The following is a 20,702-nucleotide window of genomic DNA, read 5'->3' as shown; positions in this document are numbered from 1 at the left end:
TGCTCTAAATAAATTTCTCCCCAAGCATTGTCTAGTGGATTTAGACTCTTTTGTAAAATCCTTGCCTGCCTTTCATTGAGGAATCTCCTCTGCCTTCTATAACTATTCCTGTTCCCTGAATACAGATAAGCCTATCTCTGTTGCGGTATCTTTTTTTTTTTTTTTTTCAACCTATTCCCTTCTTTCTATAAATAGAACTATATAAAAGCTTACAGTATAAATTTGTTTGATATGTAGATATGTACAGTCTCTTTGGTTTTATTTCTAAAAGCACATGAATCCAAGTGCAAATAAGCTGCCCACATGGGTGTGGGGACAGCATCAAGTTGAAGAGCACATTGCTGTGTTTTAGCCTGTGTTCATCCCTTTTGCTTCATGAGATAACAAGTGAGAAATCGGCCTCCACTCTGCTATTTAAATGATGTCCACTGTTTGGGAGAGAGAGCCACTTGTCGTGATGTTGGTTCTTTATAGCCTGCAGCCTGTTTCTTTTCAAGGCATTATGTTTCGCTCAGATTCATCATTTAATTGGTCATGTTGTTCATGATGATTCAGTTAATCTACACTCCAAGTACTTATTTGGATATCATTTTCTGAAATAAATTCAGATAATCTGGGTCATTTATAATAATAATGGTAACGACATGGTTTCTAGAAAACGCATTGCCATCAAGCACACCCATGACCTTTGGCTTTCCCACCTGGATTATTTTTTCCATAGATGATATCTGCCAGATGGTAATAGAGTCACAAATCAAAAGATTAAGCTATTGTACTTTTTGGATCAGCAACATGAACCAGATCTACTTTTACAAAGAAATGGCATCAGGATACTGTACATATTACTGAGCCCTAAAAAATTAAATTTAGACAAACAGACGTTTACATTTTTCTGTGAGTTTCTTTTCAATGTGAACGAAAGTATTTGAATCATGAGACTTCAGAGGAAACTTATTTTTCAAGAAAACAATTCTACCTTTGTACCAGAGGTGGAAAAATACGATGAAAACCTCCACGAAAAGACAGCTGAGCAAGGTGGGACGCCAATTCGATACTACTTTGAAAATCTCAAAATCAGCATCCCCCAGATCAAGCTGAGCGTGTTCACCTCCAACAAGCTACCACTGGATCTCAAGGTGAGCTGCTAGCTGGGTAAGTTTTAAAAATGACTTTTCCTTGGAAAAGAATGAGTGTGTTTACCACTTGCTTTTTCCGTCCAGTATCATCATTTGTAGCAGATATTTTTACAGATTTTCTTTTTTGAGAATTTTTATCGACTCATCTGTGTATGTACATATGTACAGTTGACCGTTGAATAGTGTGAGGGTTAGGAGCACCCACCCCTCCTCACAATTGAAAATCTGCGTATAACTTCCGTTACGTGCAGTTCTGCATCCGAGTAGACTGTTGAAAAAATCCGCATGTCAGTGGGCCATGCAGTTCAAACTAAGTGTGTTGTTCAAGGGTCAACTGTATATTCCTTTTCTTTTCTTTTTTTTAATGTTTAAGTATGACTTTGCTAAAGATTAAAGAGTAACAAAAGAGAGTAAACACAGAATTACATAAAACCCCATCTGCCCTCTGCTTAGCTCTTGGCTCATCTCAGTGAGGTAAAAGCCTCCTTTCCTAGGGCCGCTCCCAGACTCGAGAGAAAAGCTGTAGCCAAGACAATATCTTCTTTCTGTGCCCGAGTCCTGCCTGCCCTCCTTCTCGCCTCCTAAGTACTCACCTCTTTTTGAATGGTTGACGGTGGAAATGTGTACCACCTTCAAGGATGACGCGGTCACTTACCCACCAAGGTGTGGCCTCCCCTACCCACCATATTAGGATGGGACATTCCTACAGAGCATCTGGATATGCACTTGACAGATACAGTCTGAATACCATCTTTATTTTCTGCAGTAAAATCTATTCAAATTAAGGGATGCTTCTAGAATTCAAATCCAAGCCTATCTGACTCTAAAGTTTACATACATTTTACCCCTATGCTGTGCTGTCCCTTAGAACATAAGGAGGCGGAGGATTTTAGAGCTCTGTGAGTCCTTAATGATCCCCTTGCTTGATGAACAAGGATATTGGAGTTCACAGTGTTTTGTCACTGAAGCCTGTGTAGTTGGAGCAGGAGTAGAACCCAGGTGATTGTTGGAAGGTCCTTCCTTAGGCGGAGTCTACATCTGCCTCCCTGCAGCCTGCACCCCTTACTTCTGGTTCTTTCCTCTGTTGCACTTGAAGATGGGTATCAGGGCATCTACCTCCCCACTAACCACTGGTCGAAGGCTTTCCCACTGCCCCATGCTGCCTCCTTTAAGATGCTGCAGGGTGGTCTCTCTTTCTGAACAGGAGTAGCTAGAGATGTGGACAAGTAAGTAATAAACCTGGAGTCATAAATTTCCATGCCTGCAGGAACTGTGCCAGCAGTGAAGTTGGCGAAGTAGCCCCGGGGGCACCATGGCCCTCAGAGTGTGCACTCTTCATCTGAAGGGGGCAGTGCAGCTCAGCTCCAGCCAGTTGTTATGGGGGAATGTGAACCCAGTGTTGCCAGATCTTCGGATTTTTTAAAGTGAAGCCGGAAATCTGGATTTTTATGTGGAATCTCCTGGTTTTTAAATGTTGGCAACCGATTTGAATTTTTTTGTTTTTGTTTTTAAGCCTTGTGAACCTAACAAAACACATGTGTGGGCCCCATGTGGCCCACGATTTGCCAGCTCACAACTTCTAAAATAGACTTATAGGTAACAAGACAGTAGTAGTCTGGTCCAAATCAAGTCGTTTCGGGGTAAGGACAGGGCAAGGGTGACTGCTTCATTAAGGCAGCAAACAGGATGAGTAGTTGGGAATGCAGGTCGGGACCGGGGAGCTCCTGCAACCATCCTGAGAACAGGGCCTTCTCCATGGACTGTCCTGTCTGCTTAATTAGCTTTAACTTCATGTTTCCCAGGAGACTAAAGATACTTATAATTAGCATGGGAGTGGGGGGGGAGACCATGGGAAAACCACTATCTTGCTAATATCCACAAGTATCCACTTGACTTATGTGACCCTTTGGAATGGGTTTGTTTGATAAAGTATATATTCCCCCAGAACACTTGGCACTCACCCAACAAACCAGTGTCAAGCATTTCCTGAGAGTTAAGGACTTCTTGTTTTCTGAATCATCTTACTAAGAAACACAGACACCTAATTGTTCCTTCCAAATTGCTCCTGGTAGAAGGTTTCCCCCCACACTAACAAATGCAGTATGATTTTCTACAGTTGAAGTAGCTTCAGGCCCCCAGTTCCTTGGTATTGATGCTTGCACGCTCACCCTGCATGCAATACACTGGGAGTCGTTTAGGTTGAGTGTTTCATTTGGCGCTATATTGAAGGAACATTTTCAAGGCATTTTTCAAATGATTGCTAAACAGATTCAGTGGAGCAGCCACATTATGAGGTGTGGGGCGGGGGACACCCTGAATGTGGTATCTTAATGTTTCAAACAGGGTGCTGGGAATTGGGATGTCAGAGTTAAATTCTCAGCTTACAGAAGTCACCATTTTATTGTGTCTTGCCTTCTCCTCGAGGAGTCTGGGACTCATAAAATAATGTCATTTATTCAAATAGTTTTCTAACAGAGTAATATCCCTTTATTAGTAGCTCTTAGGAAGAGCAGTCTGCTCTTTGAGATGAATATGTAACGGCTAAAAGTATGTGCTTAGGAAATGGAGTCCTGTCCCAGAGCAGGAATCATGAGAGTCTGACTAAAAGGTAACCATGTCTTTGGTATTGAAGGCATAATTATCTTGATTCTCTTGACTCCAGGCCAGAAGCGAGGCTGTCAGAAGTCTCAGAGGGAAGTCTCTTCAGGTTTACACCGAGGGTACATTATTGCCAGATAGAGTGTCTGTTCAGAAGGACTCAAAGCAGTTTCACATCTGCTATCTCAATTGGATTCCTTACTCTGCGATGGAAGAAGGGGGAGATAATAGTTCCATCTCACAAATGCAGAGACGAAAGCACGGCATTCCCCGCCCCCCCCCACCCATTCGCCATTATTCTCCCAAGTTTGCATGTTAGAGAGTAGCAGAATAATATTGAAAGTGCCAGGTAGTTTATATGTTCTTTCAGTTTTCTTAAAGATCAAAAGAGTCCAGGAGCCTTTAAAAGGTTTCATAAGGTGGCCTACAGCAGCCCTTTTCCCATTTAGAGCATTGGGGTATTACAAAAGAAGGGCTTTAATTGAGCAATCTAGTTTGGAAGAAAACCCACATTTTAATGGTCGGAGAGCAAGAGGGTGGGGGTGAGGGGGAATTTCAAACAAAGACACTATTTAAAAAGCCTAAAACTGTCTTCTCAAAGGCTTGAAATAATTTGTTGGGAAACTTCAGACCCTTTACTTTTTCCTCCCCTCCCTAAATAAAAACCAGATTTGTTAAAAGGAAAAAAGATCCAGTATTGTTAATTGTATTTCAGAAAGTGCCAGAGAGGGAAATATCCCTGTAGTTTTAAACACTGTCCCAAGAGGCAAGTGGGCAAATACCCTGCTTCACATAAAGTCTCTATGTACCATAAATAAACCTTTAAAGAATGAATTCCAGACAGTTTTGTTTAGTGCAGGATAAACTAAGAAAGGAAGGGACATGGCCCAGGGACTAGCTTGTGATCTGAGACCTTATGGCATATGGACAGGTATTTCTTCTTTCAACTCTATAAAGTTTCTGGAAGACTTCAGCGGTTTTTATCTGGCGGAAGTAGGAATAGACATTTTCCTATTTTTATTAGGAACTTATGAGCACAGATTGCTTTCTCCAGAATCCATTTTATAACAGGAAACTGTCTGCTACTTGAGTAAATAAGCATCAACTTTGTATACTACTGTATTTGATTAGTCATTCAGTTACTACAAGAAAAAGCCCTGTTTGGCTCGGAAAGAGGGAAACTCTCATCTCCTGTACTTTGACTCACCAGAACAACCTGAAGGCGGCAGAGTAATTCATACCAGTGTGCCATATCTCAGCTTTTTCAAATGTGGGAGGCCCCAAAGCAGTAGCAGGTAAAGATCATTTTTACTGAAAGGCCAGAATACTTCCTTGGTTCAGACAAAGCACGTTAGCCACTCAGAAAGGGGATAGTGTCTCTCATGAGGGCTTTGACAACTTAGTAGAGGTTTCAAAGTCTTTGTGTTACGTGTGGTTCTTCTTCTTCAGTGTTTGGTTGCAATGAGAAAGTTGGGGTACAGAGCTTTTTGCTGTATGCCTTTGCTTTGATCTCATTTCCTCTTTTCTGAGAAGAAAGTAATGCTCAGAGTTGTATTGACAAAACAAACTGCTGAACTGATGTCAGTACCTGGCTTTACTAGCATATCTATTTATTGTAGGTCTGAGCAAAGCAGTTGAGGCAACGGGGCCTCAGTTTCTGTGTCAGTGAAATGGGGAGAATAGTGCCTGCTCACTTCATCACCACTCACCATGTGCATGGGTGAGACATTCAAGAATGAATAGCAGAACATTTTTCAGGAGAAGTAAAATAATCCTCTTTTCTGGTCTTCATGCTTTCTGCCTGTTAGGTAGTTGTGGTTGTGAAAATGAGCATGTTCAAGTCTACGATCTACTAATAACTAGCTACAGGAGTTTAGGCCACCCACTTAATGTTTCTTTGGTTTTATTTATTTAAAGAAATAAGAGTGTTAGGCTGAATTAACTTGAGGATGCTCTTAATCTCCGAAATGTTTTGTCCTGAAATTTAGTAGGAGGTTGCGAGTGACTTCCCAAGGCACCAGATGCAGTGGGCTTTTTTCTGTCCTCATCTTTGTCAGATCCTCTGCCATATTTGATATTGCTGACCTCCCTGTTCTTGGCGTTGTCCTTGCTGGTTCTCCTGTTATTCTTCTGTTTGTTTCTTCTCTTCTCCTAACCCATATGTTTATTAAAAAGGGCCATTTTTCTCCTCTGTGAACTAAACTGTCTGGTCATATCACTTGTCCATTTTAAAAATCATTTTATAGGTCTTTTATCTCCTCTTATTTTAGAAGCTCTTTATAGAAGTTTTGTCTTTGTTATAAGTTGCAAGTATTTTTTCTTTGGTTTTTCATTTGTTGTTTTTACTTTGCTTTTGGTGTGCGTATGTTTTTTAAAATCATACAGAAGCTTTCTATTTTATGTTGTCAAACTTATCAGTCTTTTGCCTTTTGAATCTGAATTTTGAGTCACAAAAAAGTTCTCCCACTCTGGTTTTAGACAATTTCATCTAGGTTTTCTTCAATTATATAACTTCATTTCAATTAAACATGCTCTTGTTCCAGAAGAATTTAAAGCAGACTCTGAAAATACATGCTGAAGGATTAAAAAATAAGTGAGAAAATAAAATAGAAAGTCCAGTAAATTGCACATTTATATTAAATTATTTTAATATAAAGGCATTTCAATTCAGTGGAGAATATATAGATGTTTTAATAAATGCTATTGGACTAATTAGCCATATGGAAAAATATAAAATTAAATTTATTATTCACACTCTGTATAAGAATAAATTCCAAGTAGATTAGAGATTTACTGACATTATTAGCATGGAAAAGTGTTTTTACGTTTAAAAAAAGAAGAGTATTTGGCATGCTCTCTAAAATCCCTAAAATGTCCATCATGTTAAATAAAAATATAATTGGAAAATAGACCATATCCAAAAATTGTTAATTGGAAAATAGGCCATATCCAAAAATTGTTAACTGGCTTATAGCAGACCCAAACCAGCTGAGAACTACAAGGAAAGCTAGATTGAAAAAAGCCGAAAAGTCTGTTTGAAGGTATTGGAAAGTTACCAAGACAGCCAGTACTTGAGGGGCCACGATTTATGAGAGGAAGGAGACTGGATAAGGTGAGCCCAGCATTTACTCTGGTTTTATTTTTGAGACAGCTCTAATTTGTAAGTGGTGTAGGGAGAAAGGTAAATAAGTCAAGCAGAAAGCAGCTGCCCAAAGTCAGAGAATCCGAGGAAAGCTTTGGGCAGCCTCACAGGGCTGGCCAAGCAAGAGTAAAGACTCCATTGCTACTGAGAGAGCTGGTAATTGAGGGGCTCAGATCTTTTTTTTTTTTTTTTTTTTTTTTAATTGAAGTATAGTTGACTTACAATGTTGTGTTAGTTTCACATGTACAGCAAAGTGATTCAGTTATACTTATGTTCTTTTCCATTATAGGTTATTACAGGATATTGAATATAATTCCCTGCGTTATACAGTAGAACCTTGTTTATCTGTTTTGTATCTGCTAATCCCAAACCCCTAATTTATCCTCCTCTGACCCCCGCTTTCCCCTTTGGTAACTACAAGTTTGTTTTCTATGTCTTTGAGTCTGTTTCTGTTTTGTAAATACATTCATTTGTATCATATTTTAGATTCCACGTATAAGTGATATTATATGATATTTGTCTTTTTCTGACTTATTTCACTTAGTATGATAATCTCTAGGTCCATCCATGTTGCTGCAAATGGCATTGTTTCATTTTTTTTAATAGCTGAGTAGTATTCCATTGTGTGTGTGTGTGTGTGTATGTGTTTGTGTTTGTGTACACACCACATATTCTTTATCCATTCATCTGTCGATGGACATTTAGGTTGCTTCCATGTCTTGGCTATTGTAAATAGTGCAGCTATGAACATTGGGGTTCATGTATCCTTTCGAAATAGTCTTCTCTGGATATATGCCCAGGAGTGGGATTGCTGGATCATATGGCAATTCTATTTTTAGTTATTTAAGGAATCTACATACTGTTTTCCATAGTGGCTGCATGTATTTACATTGCCACCAACAGTGTAGGGGGGTTCCCTTTTTTCCATACCCTCTGTAGCATTTTTATTATTTGTAGACTTTTTAATGATTGCCATTCTGACTGGTGTGAGGTGGTACCTCATTGTAGTTTCGATTTGCATTTCTCTAGTAATTAGGGATGTTGAGCATCTTTCCATGTGCATTTTGGCCATCTGTATGTCTTCTTTGGAGAAACGTCTATTTAGGCCTTCTGCCCTTTTTCTGATTGGGTTGTTTGTTTTTTTGTTATTGAGTTATATGAGCTGTTTGTATATTTTGGAAATTAAGACCTTGTTGGTCTCATTGTTTGCAAATATTTTCTCCCAGTCCGTAGGCTGTCTTTTCGTTTTGTTGATGGTTTCCTTTGCTGTGTAAAAGCGTATAAGTTTGATTAGGTCCCATTTGTTTATTTTTACTTTGATTTCTTTTGCCTTGGGAGAGTGACTTAAGAAAACATTGCTACGATTTACATCAGAAAATGTTTTGCCTATGTTCTCTTCTAGGAGTTTTATGGTGTCATGTCTTATATTTAAGTCTTTAAGCCATTTTGAGTTTATTTTTATGCATGGTGTGAGGGAATGTTCTCACTTCATTGATTTACATGCAGCTGTCCAGCTTTCCCAACACTACTTGCCAAAGAGACTGTCTTTTTTCCACTGTATATTCTTGCCTCCTTTGTCGAAGATTAATTGACCGTAGGTGTGGAGGGGCTCATATCTTACAGAGAAGGGACAGGCAGAACAGAAACCCCAATAGTCTGAGCTGTTTTGTTTCTTGAAGCAGATGCCAATTTCTAAGTAGTCTGAGAGAAGCCAAGCAAAAAGTAGCAGCCAAGAGGCTAACTAAATAGATCTTTTAGCAGTTTTATGGTGCTGGGGAGATTACAAGGGGAGGAATGGAATTGGTTTTCAGTTGAGACTGCTGAAGGACTATACCAAACCTTATAAAGATGGAAACAGACAAAGATTATTTTTACAAGGACTGAAAGCCAGCCTTGAAAACACTGATTGGATTAATAAGCCTCTTTAACTGCCTGCCAGAAACTAAAGACTCATTTAAAATCTATAAGTTTTTATACAGAGTGTAGCATTCAATCACAGATTACCAGGCCTATCAAGAGAAAAAACAGACGCTAGAAACAGACACTAGAAACAGAGAAACCAGATGTTGACATTATCAGACACAGAATTTAAAATAAGTGTAAATGTGTTCAAGAAGTTTACCAGAAAACTGTAATTTATATTTTTAACATTATCAGATAATAAAGGAATATTACAGACTAGAATTTTTTCACAAACATAGAAGAAATTTGGACAAAATGTTACCAAATCAAATATAGCAATATATAAGAAGAAAAATATAGTTGACCCTTGAACAACATGGGGTTTGAAATGCATGGGTCCACTTATATACTGATTTTTTTTTTTTTTCCAGTAAATACAGCACTACATGATCATGGTTGGTCGAATCTGTGGATATGGAACTGTGGATATGGAGGGCTGACTGTAAAGCTACATGAGAATTTTTGACTGTATAGGGGATTGGCACTCCTAACCCTCACGTTGTTCAAGGGCCGACTGTATATCATAACCACATCAGGTTTATGCCAGGGTTGTAAGTTTACTTTACATTTCCAAATAAATCATGTCATTCACCACATCAGCAGAATGAAAGAATTTAAAAATATGATTATCTCAATAGTTGCACAGAAGTCTTTTGACAAAATTCAGCATCCATTTATGATAAGAACTCAGGAAACAAAAAAATAGAAAGGAGCTGCCTTAATCTGATAAAGTGTCTCCATAAAAAAGCTACCCCAAATATCGTACACAGTGATGACCTATTGAAAGCAGGGAAGGATGGCCATTTTCACCACTTCTGTTCACTGTTATGCTGGAGATCCTAGCCAGTGCAATAAATAAATAAAAGGTATAAAGACTGGATAGGAAAATGAAAACTTTATTATTTGCAGAGAACATGATTACCTAGAAAATCTAAAAGGATATACAGTTAAGTTATTAGAATAAATAAGTAAATTTAACAAGGTCACTGAAGACATTGTACAAAAATCAGCTGTATTTCTATATGTCAGAGAAAAGGAAAATTTGAAGGATGTCTTTACAACACCATTAAGAAAACATCAAATACAATATCATCTATTGCTGTGTAACGAATCATGCCAAAACTTAGTAGTTTAAAACAACCATTTTACTTGTTGACAAATCTGTGGGTCAGCAATTTAGACTGGACTTAGCTGGGTGCTGTTTCCGCTGGACTTACTTGTGGTTATTGATGTGGCTGCAGTCACCTGCCAGTCAGCTGAGACCAAAGGGTATATAAGATGACCTTACAACCGCGTCAGGCGCTTGGTGTTGGCTGTCAATAGACCCCCTTCCACGTGGTCTCTCGTCTTCAAGGAAGCTAGTCTCAGCCTCTTCACGTGGTGGAAACATCAAAAAGGGCGGAGCAGAAGCTCCAAGATCTCTTGAGGCCAAAGCTCAGAGATTGCACGTTACTTCTGCTGCACTTTATTGTTTGAAGCAAGTTATAAGGTCAGTGCAGATTCAGGCGAAGGGGAAATAGACTCTGCTAATGATAGAAGATGCAAAGTATTTGTGGCCATTTTTACTGTACCACAGATACCTAGGAATAAATCCAACAAAGTGTGTACAAGACCTCTGCACAGAAAGCAGTTAAATATTACTGAGAGAAATTTTAAAAGGGCTAAACAAGTAAAGGGGTGCACCATGTTAATACATTGGAAGATTCAATATTATAAAGTTGTCGTTTCTTCTCAGATTGATCTATAGATTCAATAGAGTCTTGATGAAAATTCTAGCAATTTTTTTGGTGGCAGATTGACAGGCTGATTCTAAAATTTATTTGGAGATGAAAAGTGCAAAGAGTAACCAAGGTAGTTCTGAAGAAAAAGAACAAAGTTGGCGAGCTTACACTAACATACTTCAAAATTATTATAAAACTATAGTAATTAAGACAGTGTGGTATTGGCAGAAGGCAGGGCATAATGAAACACAAAGGAGAATCCAAAAACAGACACATATAAGTACATTCACTTGACTTATGACAAAGTTACCCTGTACTACAATAAGGGGAAGGATGGCCTTTCAATAAATATTATTCAGTTGATTAGATACCCATGTGGAAAAAATGCTTCTTGATCTGTGCTTTAGAACATATATAATAATCATGTTCAGGTAGATTGTAGATTTAAATGTGAAGAGTAGAACAATAAAAATTCTATAAGTAAACATATGGGAATATCTTTATGACCTTAGTGTAGGTAATTTCTTAACTATGACATAGAAAGTTCTTTCCATAAAGGGAAAGATTGTTAAGTTGGATTTCATTAAAACTAAGAATGTCTGCTATCAAAAAACACCCACGAGTGATAAGACAAGTCACATAATGGGAGAAGATACTTGCAGTATATTCATGAAACAGAAGACTTGTATGCAGAATGTATAAGAAAAACTCCTACAAAACTATAAGGAAAAAACAGACAATCCACTATGAAAATGAGCAAAAGACTCAAGTAGGAACTTAACAAAAATGTATATCCACGAGGCTGATGTGTGTATTATCAGGTGCGTAATCTCATCCTTCAACAAGAAGATGGAAATTAAAACCACACTGAGTTACCGTTACACACCCATTAGAATATTTGTTTTTTAAAAAGCTATCTTTGGGACTTCCATAGTGGCGCAGTGGTTAAGAATCCACCTGCCAATGCAGGGGACACAGGTTCGATCCCTGGTCCGGGAAGATCCCACATGCCGTGGAGCAACTAAGCCCATGCGCCACAACTACTGAGCCTGTGCTCTGGAGCCCGCGAGCCACAACTACTGAGCCTGTGTGCCACAACTACTGAAGCCCGCGCGCCTAGAGCCCATGCTCCGCAACAAGAGAAGCCACCGTGATGAGAAGCCCACGCACCGCAACAGAGTAGCCCCCACTCGCTGCAACTAGAGAAAGCCTGCGCGCAGCAACAAAGACCCAACACAGCCAAAAATAAATAAATTAATTAATTAATTAATTTCTAAAAAGCTATCTTTACCAAGTGTTGGTGAGGATGTAGCATAACAGGAAATTTCATAGACGGCTGCAGGGAGAGTAAGCCAGTTCAGCTGCCTCGGAAAACTGCTTGGCAGCATAGGCTATAAGGTTGAATGTGTACTTTCTTTATGACCCGGCAGTTCCACTTCCAGGTAGATATTCAAGAAAAATGCGTACAAATGTGCCCCAAAAGACATGTCCAAGAATGTTCATAGTAGCATTATACATGATAGCAAAAAAATGGAAACAGCACAACTGTTCCATCAACAGCAGTGGTTAAATAGTTTTATTCATATGTTGGAATACTGTGTAGCACTGACAGTTGTGTTTAAACTGCAGCTGTGTGCAACAACCTAGTGACTCACAGACTTACTGTTGATGTCAGAGCCACATACAATAAAGTCCATACTGATGATTGCATTTAGATAAAATTCAAAGCAGGAAAAACTCGGCTGTGGTGCTGGAAGTCAAGATACTGGTTACCACGGGCTTCCCTGGTGGCGCAGTGGTTAAGGATCTGCCTGCCAGTGCAGGGGACGCGCGTTTGAGCCCTGGTCTGGGAAGATCCCACATGCCACGGAGCTAGTGAGCCTGCGCTCTAGAGCCTGCGAGCCACAACTACTGAGCCCACGTGCCACAACTACTGAAGTCTGCACGCCTAGAGCCTGTGCCCCGCAACGAGAGAAGCCACCGCGATGAGAAGCCCGCGCACCACAGCGAAGAGCAGCCCCCGCTCACCGCAACTAGAGAAAGCCTGCACGCAGCGCCAAAGACCCAGTACAGCCAAAAAAACCCGATATAAATAAATAAATAAATTTATTTTTTTAAAAAAGCATACTGGTTACCTTAGGGGAAGAGGGGGTCTTGATGGGAGGTCCACAAAGAGGGGGTGGTGGTGTGGTGCTTCCAAGTTGGGGATAATAACCGACTTTCTGGTCTGCGTGATGGTTCCATGGTTGTGTTTACTTTGAGAAAAATCACTGAACCGTACATTTGATTAGTACACCTTTCTGTGTGTGTGGTATGCTTCAGTCAAAAAGTAGAACATGACATACAGATCCAAAACAGACCAGAAAGATTATGCTGTGAAGCTAAGAGTGTTTATTTCTATGTGATATATGTTACTTTGAGTGATATATCTATATATTTTTATATATATTCCTAATATTTTACTTTTATAATTACAGGGGAAAATCCTTATTTATGAATATCATAACCTTGATTCTCATTGGAAAGTTGACATGACTTGTAGCTTTCATGGAATTCAGAATTACAGTACCCTGGAAGGCCATCATATGGCTAAAGCATATCGTTGCCTTTCTCCCCCTAACTAGGCCCTCAAAAGCACCTTGGGATTTCCATTGATTCGGTTTGAAGATGCTGTGATTAATCTGGATCCATTCACTCGGGTACATCCCTATGAGACCAAGGAATTCATCATCAATGATATCCTCAAACATTTCCAGGAGGTGAGCTTTGGAGCAGTACTTAGTGGCTGGAGCATAAGCAGAATGATTGTTTTAGTTGTTTGGGAATTCTGGTTACTGACATGTCACTATTGACAACTCAGATGAACATTTCAGCTCTGATTGTTGTGTTATGGGTCACATCACAGCCCACGAAGTCCATGCACATCATGAAACTCTTGAAACAGTGCATCCGATTTATGAACGGATAATCCTGTCTCTCAGAACTGGTCTCAGGGGCTTCCACTAGATCAGTCACAATCCTAAGGGTTTAATTGAGGCTTTCATGACAACGCAAAAGACTGTGAATGTGAACCCTGTTTGCCAGGCATGGGCCTACTTTCAGTGACCGCATCAGTGTTCTTGGAGCCTATGAAATCCTGCCCTAGAGCTGAACTTAAAAAGTTTTTATCAAGTTGGATATTTTCCATTTTGTATTTATTGTCCAGACTGCAAAGACCAAAATCTAAAGCCAAGACGTACTCTTCGATGACTAGAAGGGTCAAGATCATATCAAATTTATTTGCTGTCAGAGTTAAAGTGTATCCTATGCGTGTTCCCTTCTCTCTTTCCTCCCTCCTATCTCCCCCCTTTCTTTCTTTGCTTCCTTCCTTGACCTCCCTCACCGGTGATATTTCCACTGCACTGTGAGGAGAGTGAGATAGCGGATATCCCTGGACTGTGGAGTCAGGCAGCGGGGGCACACAGGAAGTGGGGGGTTGCTGAGTAGATCTGAACGTGCCCGCTCTATGCACCACCCGCTCGGCAGACTCTGAGGGGTCTCCAGGGGTCTCCAGGTTCTCCAGGTCTGCTTCCTCCCTCACTTTCCTTTTCAAACTCTCCTCGCTGCTGGCTAATTCCCTATTTGTAGAGCGATGGAAAGGAGAGTGTGCTATATATACTAATAAGTATTTGTAAAGAGTCTTACCTGTTTCATAGCTTTTTTTTCTTCTTCTGAATGGCTTCGAAGAGTATAAGAGTACTGAGAGTATTGGGAGAGGTTTAGGGCAGAGCTCACGAAGGGCAGGAGCTCACAGTTGATGAGAATTAAAGGGTGATTGTTGGTGTTGGTGGGAACGGAGGACAAGAGAGATTTCTAACCTTTTTGCTTGGGATGCTCGATCTGCAAATATAAACGGGTGCTGGTTTTCTTCTTTCCCTGCTCTGTTTGACAGGAACTCCTCAGCCAGGCAGCTCGAATCCTGGGATCAGTGGACTTCCTTGGCAATCCCATGGGGCTTTTGAATGATGTTTCTGAAGGGGTGACTGGACTGATAAAGTATGGAAATGTTGGGGGCCTTATCAGAAATGTTACACACGGAGTATCAAACTCTGCTGCCAAGGTAAGGAAATAGAGGTGAAATTCCATTGTAATTAGCCTCAGGAGTCCTCTACATTACTGTAACTTCTTTTAGAGTTAATAGGTTGTGAGAAGTTACATACATGGCCTTGGCTTCGTCACCCATGTGCCCTGCCTTTCCCGCACCTCCAGTAACCCGGCCCCAGGCCATCAAGTGCTCCTCTGCACTCTCTTCCCTTCCTCCTCTCCGTTCCCACTGCCTTCATCCAGGCTTTGATTGTCTCTTCCCTCGCCCACTGCCATAGCCTCCTGCCCCCTGACTCCACCGCAGCTCTCACAATGCCGCCAGAATGAACTCCCTTTATAAAACATAGAACTTGATCATGCCATTCTCCCGCCCAAAATCCACCCGTTATTACCCACAGCTCACAGGATAAAGTCCAAACTGTGGTACGGCCTTCTAGAGCGAAGCAACCCTTTAAGTCATCTGAGTCCAGCAGCGGAAAGACAGCAGTGTAATTCTGCTGTGTCTTGCTGTGTAGCTGGCTTTTTTGTTCATTGGCTTCCTGTTTGGTGGACATCTTGTTATTCCATAGTTTAATTTTTGGCAGGAGCTGATTTTACGTGTGAAGCTGGAAAAAGGTGAACGTAGTTGAAGGGGGGTTGCTATTTGATAACATGCAATAGGCGTCTAAAGACTCTGCTTTCCTTCCCTTCCTGTCAGCTCGACAGAGTTTCCTTCTAGAGATTGACCTTTTCACGAATGAACCAGCATTGGGAGAGCGCCTGTGCTCCCCGCTTGTCTACCATAGAGCGTTGTTGTAGCAAAGTCATAGGTGCACTTGTGCCGTGGCCACTAGGATGGTGGCTTCACCGTAGAGAGCCTTTCAGGTGCCACGTAGGAATTTATCTTGATGAGCAGGTAAGGAGGTAGAGTTGAATGGCAACATTTCTCTGTTGCATAGCGTTCTTGGTAATAATGTGTGTAAGTTGGGAATTTATTCCTGTTTTCCAGACTCCTTTCTAGAGCTGCTGGATCTTAAGTCAGATCAGGTTTTTCAATGCAGGCAGATCTCGTTTCCTTACGCTGCACAGATAGCGCGTGTTTTACAGCTTGAAGGTCTGTGGCGACCCCATGTGCCTAGCGCATCTGTCGGTGCCATTTTTCCAGCAGCATCTGCTCACTTCATGTCTCTGTGTCCCATTTTGGTAATTCTTGAAATATTTCAGACTTCTTCATTATGATTATATTTGTTATGGTGATCGGTGATCTTTGATGTTATATTGCAAAAAGATTATGACTCGCTGAAGACTCACATGGTGGTTAGCATTTTTTGGTAATAAAGTATGTTTAAATTAAGACGTATGCATTATTTTTTTTAGACATCAGGCTGTTGTGCGCCTAATGACAGCGTAGTGTAAACTTAACGTTGTCTTCACTGGGAAACCAAAAAATTTGTGTGACTCACTTTATTGCAGTATTCGCTTGATTGTGGTGATCTAAAATGGAACCCACAGTCTCTCAGAGGTATGCCTTTGCTGGACTTACATTAAACCGGAACAAAAGGTACTGTTTGGCTTGTGGTTCAAAATAGGCAACACTCTTTAACTTTTAGAGAAACGGTGAAAGGTAGAGAGGCAAGAGACTTTCTAAATCATGGTTTGGAAATGGACTCCGGGTCATAGTCTGAATGAGTGTGCACATTTCTGCCTTGAATCATTGCCTATGCTGCCCTTGGACCTTCACCCCTGACAGCAACATAAAAGTGGCACAGATTCCTCAGTGTTCTTTTGCTACCTAACTTGATATAAACAGATGCAGTTAGAATATTTACTTGTACACACCTGTAATTTATATATACTGTGCATCAGCTACACTTCAATTAAAAAATTTTAGTTGTAAATGCTCATTTTAAAGATTTTACTTAATTTTTTAAAACTCTAATTAGGGGCTTCCCTGGTGGCGCAGTGATTGAGAGTCCGCCTGCCGATGCAGGGGACGCTGGTTCGTGCCCCAGTCTGGGAGGATCCCACGTGCCGCAGAGCGGCTGGGCCCGTGAGCCATGGCTGCTGGGCCTGCGCGTCCGGAGCCTGTGCTCCACTGCGGGAGGGGCTGCAGCGGTAAGAGGCCGGCCCGCCTACCGCAAAAAAAACAAAAAAAAACCCCTCTAATTAACATAGGACAGTCTCTTTGGTTTTATAATTCCTTTCTCTATTTTTGTACCCCTGGGCTTTGTTTTCATTAAAAAAAAAAAAAAAAAAGGCACTTATGGTTTATTGAAAGGCCTTCCTCAGCCTGGAATATGCCCTGACTTTATAGCTTACTATGAGAATAAAATGAGATATGACCGTATGAAAACTTTGTAAAACATGAACTGAACAAGAGAAATGCGTTTTCACTTTGACTCTTAGGTTTACATCAATGTAAAATGTACAAACTCTAGCCACCAGGATACCATTAATGCCCTTGAAATGAAAGCCAGTGTATTATAGTCTACAGAAGAGGAGGGTCTCAGGCTCGGAGAGTGGGATATTCACACTCCGTGTGGGCCAGTTTGGCTGTTAGGGCCCTCTAGCTACCCTTGTGGATGAGAATGAAGACATCGGGATCTTAACTTGCCTGTGAGCTCTACACAGGTGAGACCTTGTGTGGGTTTCTCCAGAGTTTCTCTGCAACATCCCGGTGAAAAGGGTTGGCGCTTTCTTTATTCTCTGTCATTCGGGGGTATCTCATTCATCACCTTCTTCTGTTTCCCCTGGAAAGCTGTTTTTGAACCTTGAGCGTCAGTATGAGAATATAACGTAAGCAGAAAGAACGGGCAGCATACGCCTTACCTCCACCCTCACTCCCAAATCCATATGAAGGCCTGGGTGGCAGTGATCTTGTGTCTTGCTGGATATCATGCTTTACCTTGTTGTTGGATTTGCATAAGGGTACTGTTTTCCAGGACCCAAGGATTCTTGAGTGGGAACCCTACTCCCCATGTGGTCGGCATCCTTCTTCATGCTTTTTCTTGCCTTTTATGAGCTAATCAGTATTGGCGTCACAGACTGCTGCTCAGAGGAATTGCTGTGTAATTTATTTTGATACCAGGAGCCCTGGGTGTGTTATAACAATTAGTCCATATATCTATCACGAGAAAACAAAGACACTTAAAATTACCACTTCATTTTGGAAATGGTAGCTTCAAAAGCCAGGTCTGTCAGCTAAATGCCCATTCAGGTCATCTGTGATTCTGCATGTATGCAGTTTGGCCAAAGATCTCCATTTTCTTGTAGTTTTGTGGGTTGAAATCAGACCTTTAATGTTGCTTTGGGGGAATGTTTTGTTTGCTTTTCTGTGTACACAAGAAGAGTTTAAGGAAGTGCAAATGACCACAGTAATCAACTGTTGGCCTGTGGGAAGTATCCCTTTAAAGAGTGCCTGAGTTCCAGTGGTTAAAGAGCGGGGTCAGACAAGACAGAACTGCACCTCGCCGAGCCCCAGCCAGCCAGCCCCACTTGGCTGCAAAGACCAAAGGGCTGTAACCTTGTTTTGTTTTGTTTTTTAAATAAATTTATTTAGCTGTCTAGCTATCTATTTATTTAATTTTATTTATTTTTGGCTGCACTGGGTCTTCATTGCTGCCTGCGGGCTTTCTCTTGTGGCGAACGGGGGCTACTCTTTGTTGTGGTGCGCGGGCTTCTCATTGCGATGGCTTCTCTTGTTGCGGTGCATGGGCTCTAGGTGCGCGGGCTCAGTAGTTGTGGCTCCTGGGCTGTAGAGCACAGGCTCAGTAGTTTTGGTGCATGGGCTTAGTTGCTCTGCGGCATGTCGGATCTTCCCGGACCAGGGATTAAACCTATGTCCCCTGCATTGGCAGGCGGATTCCCAACCACTGCGCCACCAGGGAAGTCCTGTAACCTTGGTTTAATAGGCTTTGAATGTAGTGGAGAAGCCCCATAAACCTCTTGAAATTAATTATCAATATTGTATATATGTGTATTTTCCTGAAGCAAGGATCTGAAGTTTTTATTGGATTGTCAGAGAGGTTCATGCCTCCCAAGAGATAATAAATCATTATTGTAGACATAGGGTTGAGCATTGAGGGCACTTGGTAGTCAGAATACCTGGGTTCTAATCCCATTCCTACACTTGAATAATCTTTTTCTCTGTTGATCTTGAGGGAATTTTTTTTTTTTTAATCTATGAGAAGGTGGTGGTAATTTCCCCTGTCCCACTGACCTGAGGAGCAAAAGATTTGAAGATGTAAAAACCGAGCGAGAAGTTAAAAGGGAACTCATTCTGTCACATAAGAAGGTGATAGACCTGCGGGTCTCAGCTGTGTGTGGGTAGATGTTGTGAATTATTCACAGCAAATATTTAATTTCAGGTCTACCATGTCCACTTCTGGAATTTGTCATTACATTTTAAACTGTTATTTAATTTATTTCATATTAGCATCAAGGAACCAGAACTAGGAGGTAATCTATGCCCTTTATCCCCTTTGTTTCTCTTAGCCTTTTCTTCTGTTCCCCCAAACCCCAGAAATCAGCTTATGGATTCCAGATCTAAGCTGATATGATTTAGGGATTATCCTCCAAGCTGTGAGCATCTATCCCATGACTTCCTTGCCTGGATCTTGGTAAAATGACTCTAACCCTTTGAGTAGACCCTCAAAGATCTGATCGTATTCCTAAGGCCATGACAGGATGATTGCCTCTGGAACCCTTTCTAGGAATATGATTTATTTAAGAAAAGCACAGCATTTCAAATTCCAAAACCATGTCAGAGGAGCAGTTTCCCTCTGCTGCACGAATTGAAAAGAGCATGCTTTTCCCTAGTTGAGTGTCATTTGAATATCTACAAGACCCTCTAACCTCTTTGAAAGCCAGAGAATTGGGGAGATATTCATTGAACAAATTTCCTCTCTTAGATAGACTCTCATTTCCCTTCTGTCTATGATTATTTTGTGATTATTTTCATATACTTACAGAAAAATTACATAGTTATTCTTAAAATTAAAAAAAGTTCTTTTCAAACCAAGAAAATCTCAGATGTTAACAGTAGAACAAATGATTCCATTCTCTTTTCTGCCCCTGTAGAATCTGAGTGTTTTCTCTGTACAGCTGTCATCTGGTCTTCCTAAGGGAAGAAAGACAATAGCGTACTTAATTTCTTCCAGCAAAGGAGAGGAGCACTTTTGATCATCACTAATGGAACCTCTGCTCTGTTCTGTCCTACTTTCCATCCCTCTCTTTGTGTCTTTGTCAAGGCGATATAGGATGCTTTTGATCTCCGGTACTTTTTTGATCTCAGTTATGTTTTGACTCTACGCTTATGAATGCAAATATTTTAATAATTTTCCCTGTTTTCAACTAAATGTTTTTCATCAAAGGCAGTTGTTGTTCATGGAATTAGAATTCATGGTTTATTGTTCACTAAAGGTTAGCTTTACTGATAACTTTTACAATTGTATGATAGGTTTCTTTCTTTCTCTTTGGCTTTAGAGCATTTATTTCTACCAAGCCCAGATTTCCCAGCTCAAATTCTACAGATCTAAATTTTTGTCAAGGAGATATGAATTTTCTGTCAGTTTTAGTTAATACATTTTATCCTATATAGCTTTAGCCATTGTTTTATTGTTTTAAATCAGTTTTGTTTGTTATGAATTGGATAAAGACCTAATAGCTTCATATATTTCTTGGTGCAAAGAGCATTAGTAGGAAAAAGGTGCAGGAACAGGGTTGAAACTCCCTGCTTCATTATGGAAAACATACTCACTTATAAACATTAATTGAGCACCTTCTCTTTGTCAGGCCTTGTGATAGGCTCTTTACGTACATTGTCTTGTGTATGTTAATCTCGATTCTTCAAATGAGGAAAGAAGTTAAACAATTTTTTCAAGGTCATACAACTGGAAATGACAGGGAGAGTATGAAACCAAGTCCAGCTAATTCTAAAGGCCTTGTTTTTTCCCCTCTGTGATGTCTCTCCTTTGTGTGTGTGAGGCTTTCTTCCAGGCACTATAGAGAATATGAAAAGTTACTTACTGTTAGCTTCCCACCAGAAGCTTATTATTTGACATCACTTGGTTAGCTTGTAAG

The 20,702-nt window shown here is 40.5% G+C and overlaps 1 protein-coding gene across 5 annotated transcripts in view; it reads left to right on the top strand.

The window, feature by feature from the left end:
• Positions 1-20,702, top strand: part of VPS13D (vacuolar protein sorting 13 homolog D) — a 245,792-nt gene that overhangs the window by 142,657 nt on the left and 82,433 nt on the right. For all 5 annotated transcript variants that reach the window (XM_022598274.2, XM_022598273.3, XM_089901016.1 and 2 more), the window contains 3 exons: positions 988-1,136; positions 13,184-13,318; positions 14,491-14,658. In XM_022598274.2, coding sequence (XP_022453982.2) covers positions 988-1,136; positions 13,184-13,318; positions 14,491-14,658 — 452 coding nt within the window. The remainder of the gene's footprint in view (positions 1-987; positions 1,137-13,183; positions 13,319-14,490; positions 14,659-20,702) is intronic.

Source organism: Delphinapterus leucas, chromosome 1 (assembly GCF_059928025.1).
Source record: "Delphinapterus leucas isolate spDelLeu-1000000601 "Yukka" chromosome 1, BTC_Dleu_Yukka2, whole genome shotgun sequence".
Taxonomy (NCBI): domain Eukaryota; kingdom Metazoa; phylum Chordata; class Mammalia; order Artiodactyla; family Monodontidae; genus Delphinapterus; species Delphinapterus leucas.
The sequence above is the reverse complement of the archived record's forward strand: the minus strand, read 5'-3'. Positions and strand labels throughout refer to the sequence as shown.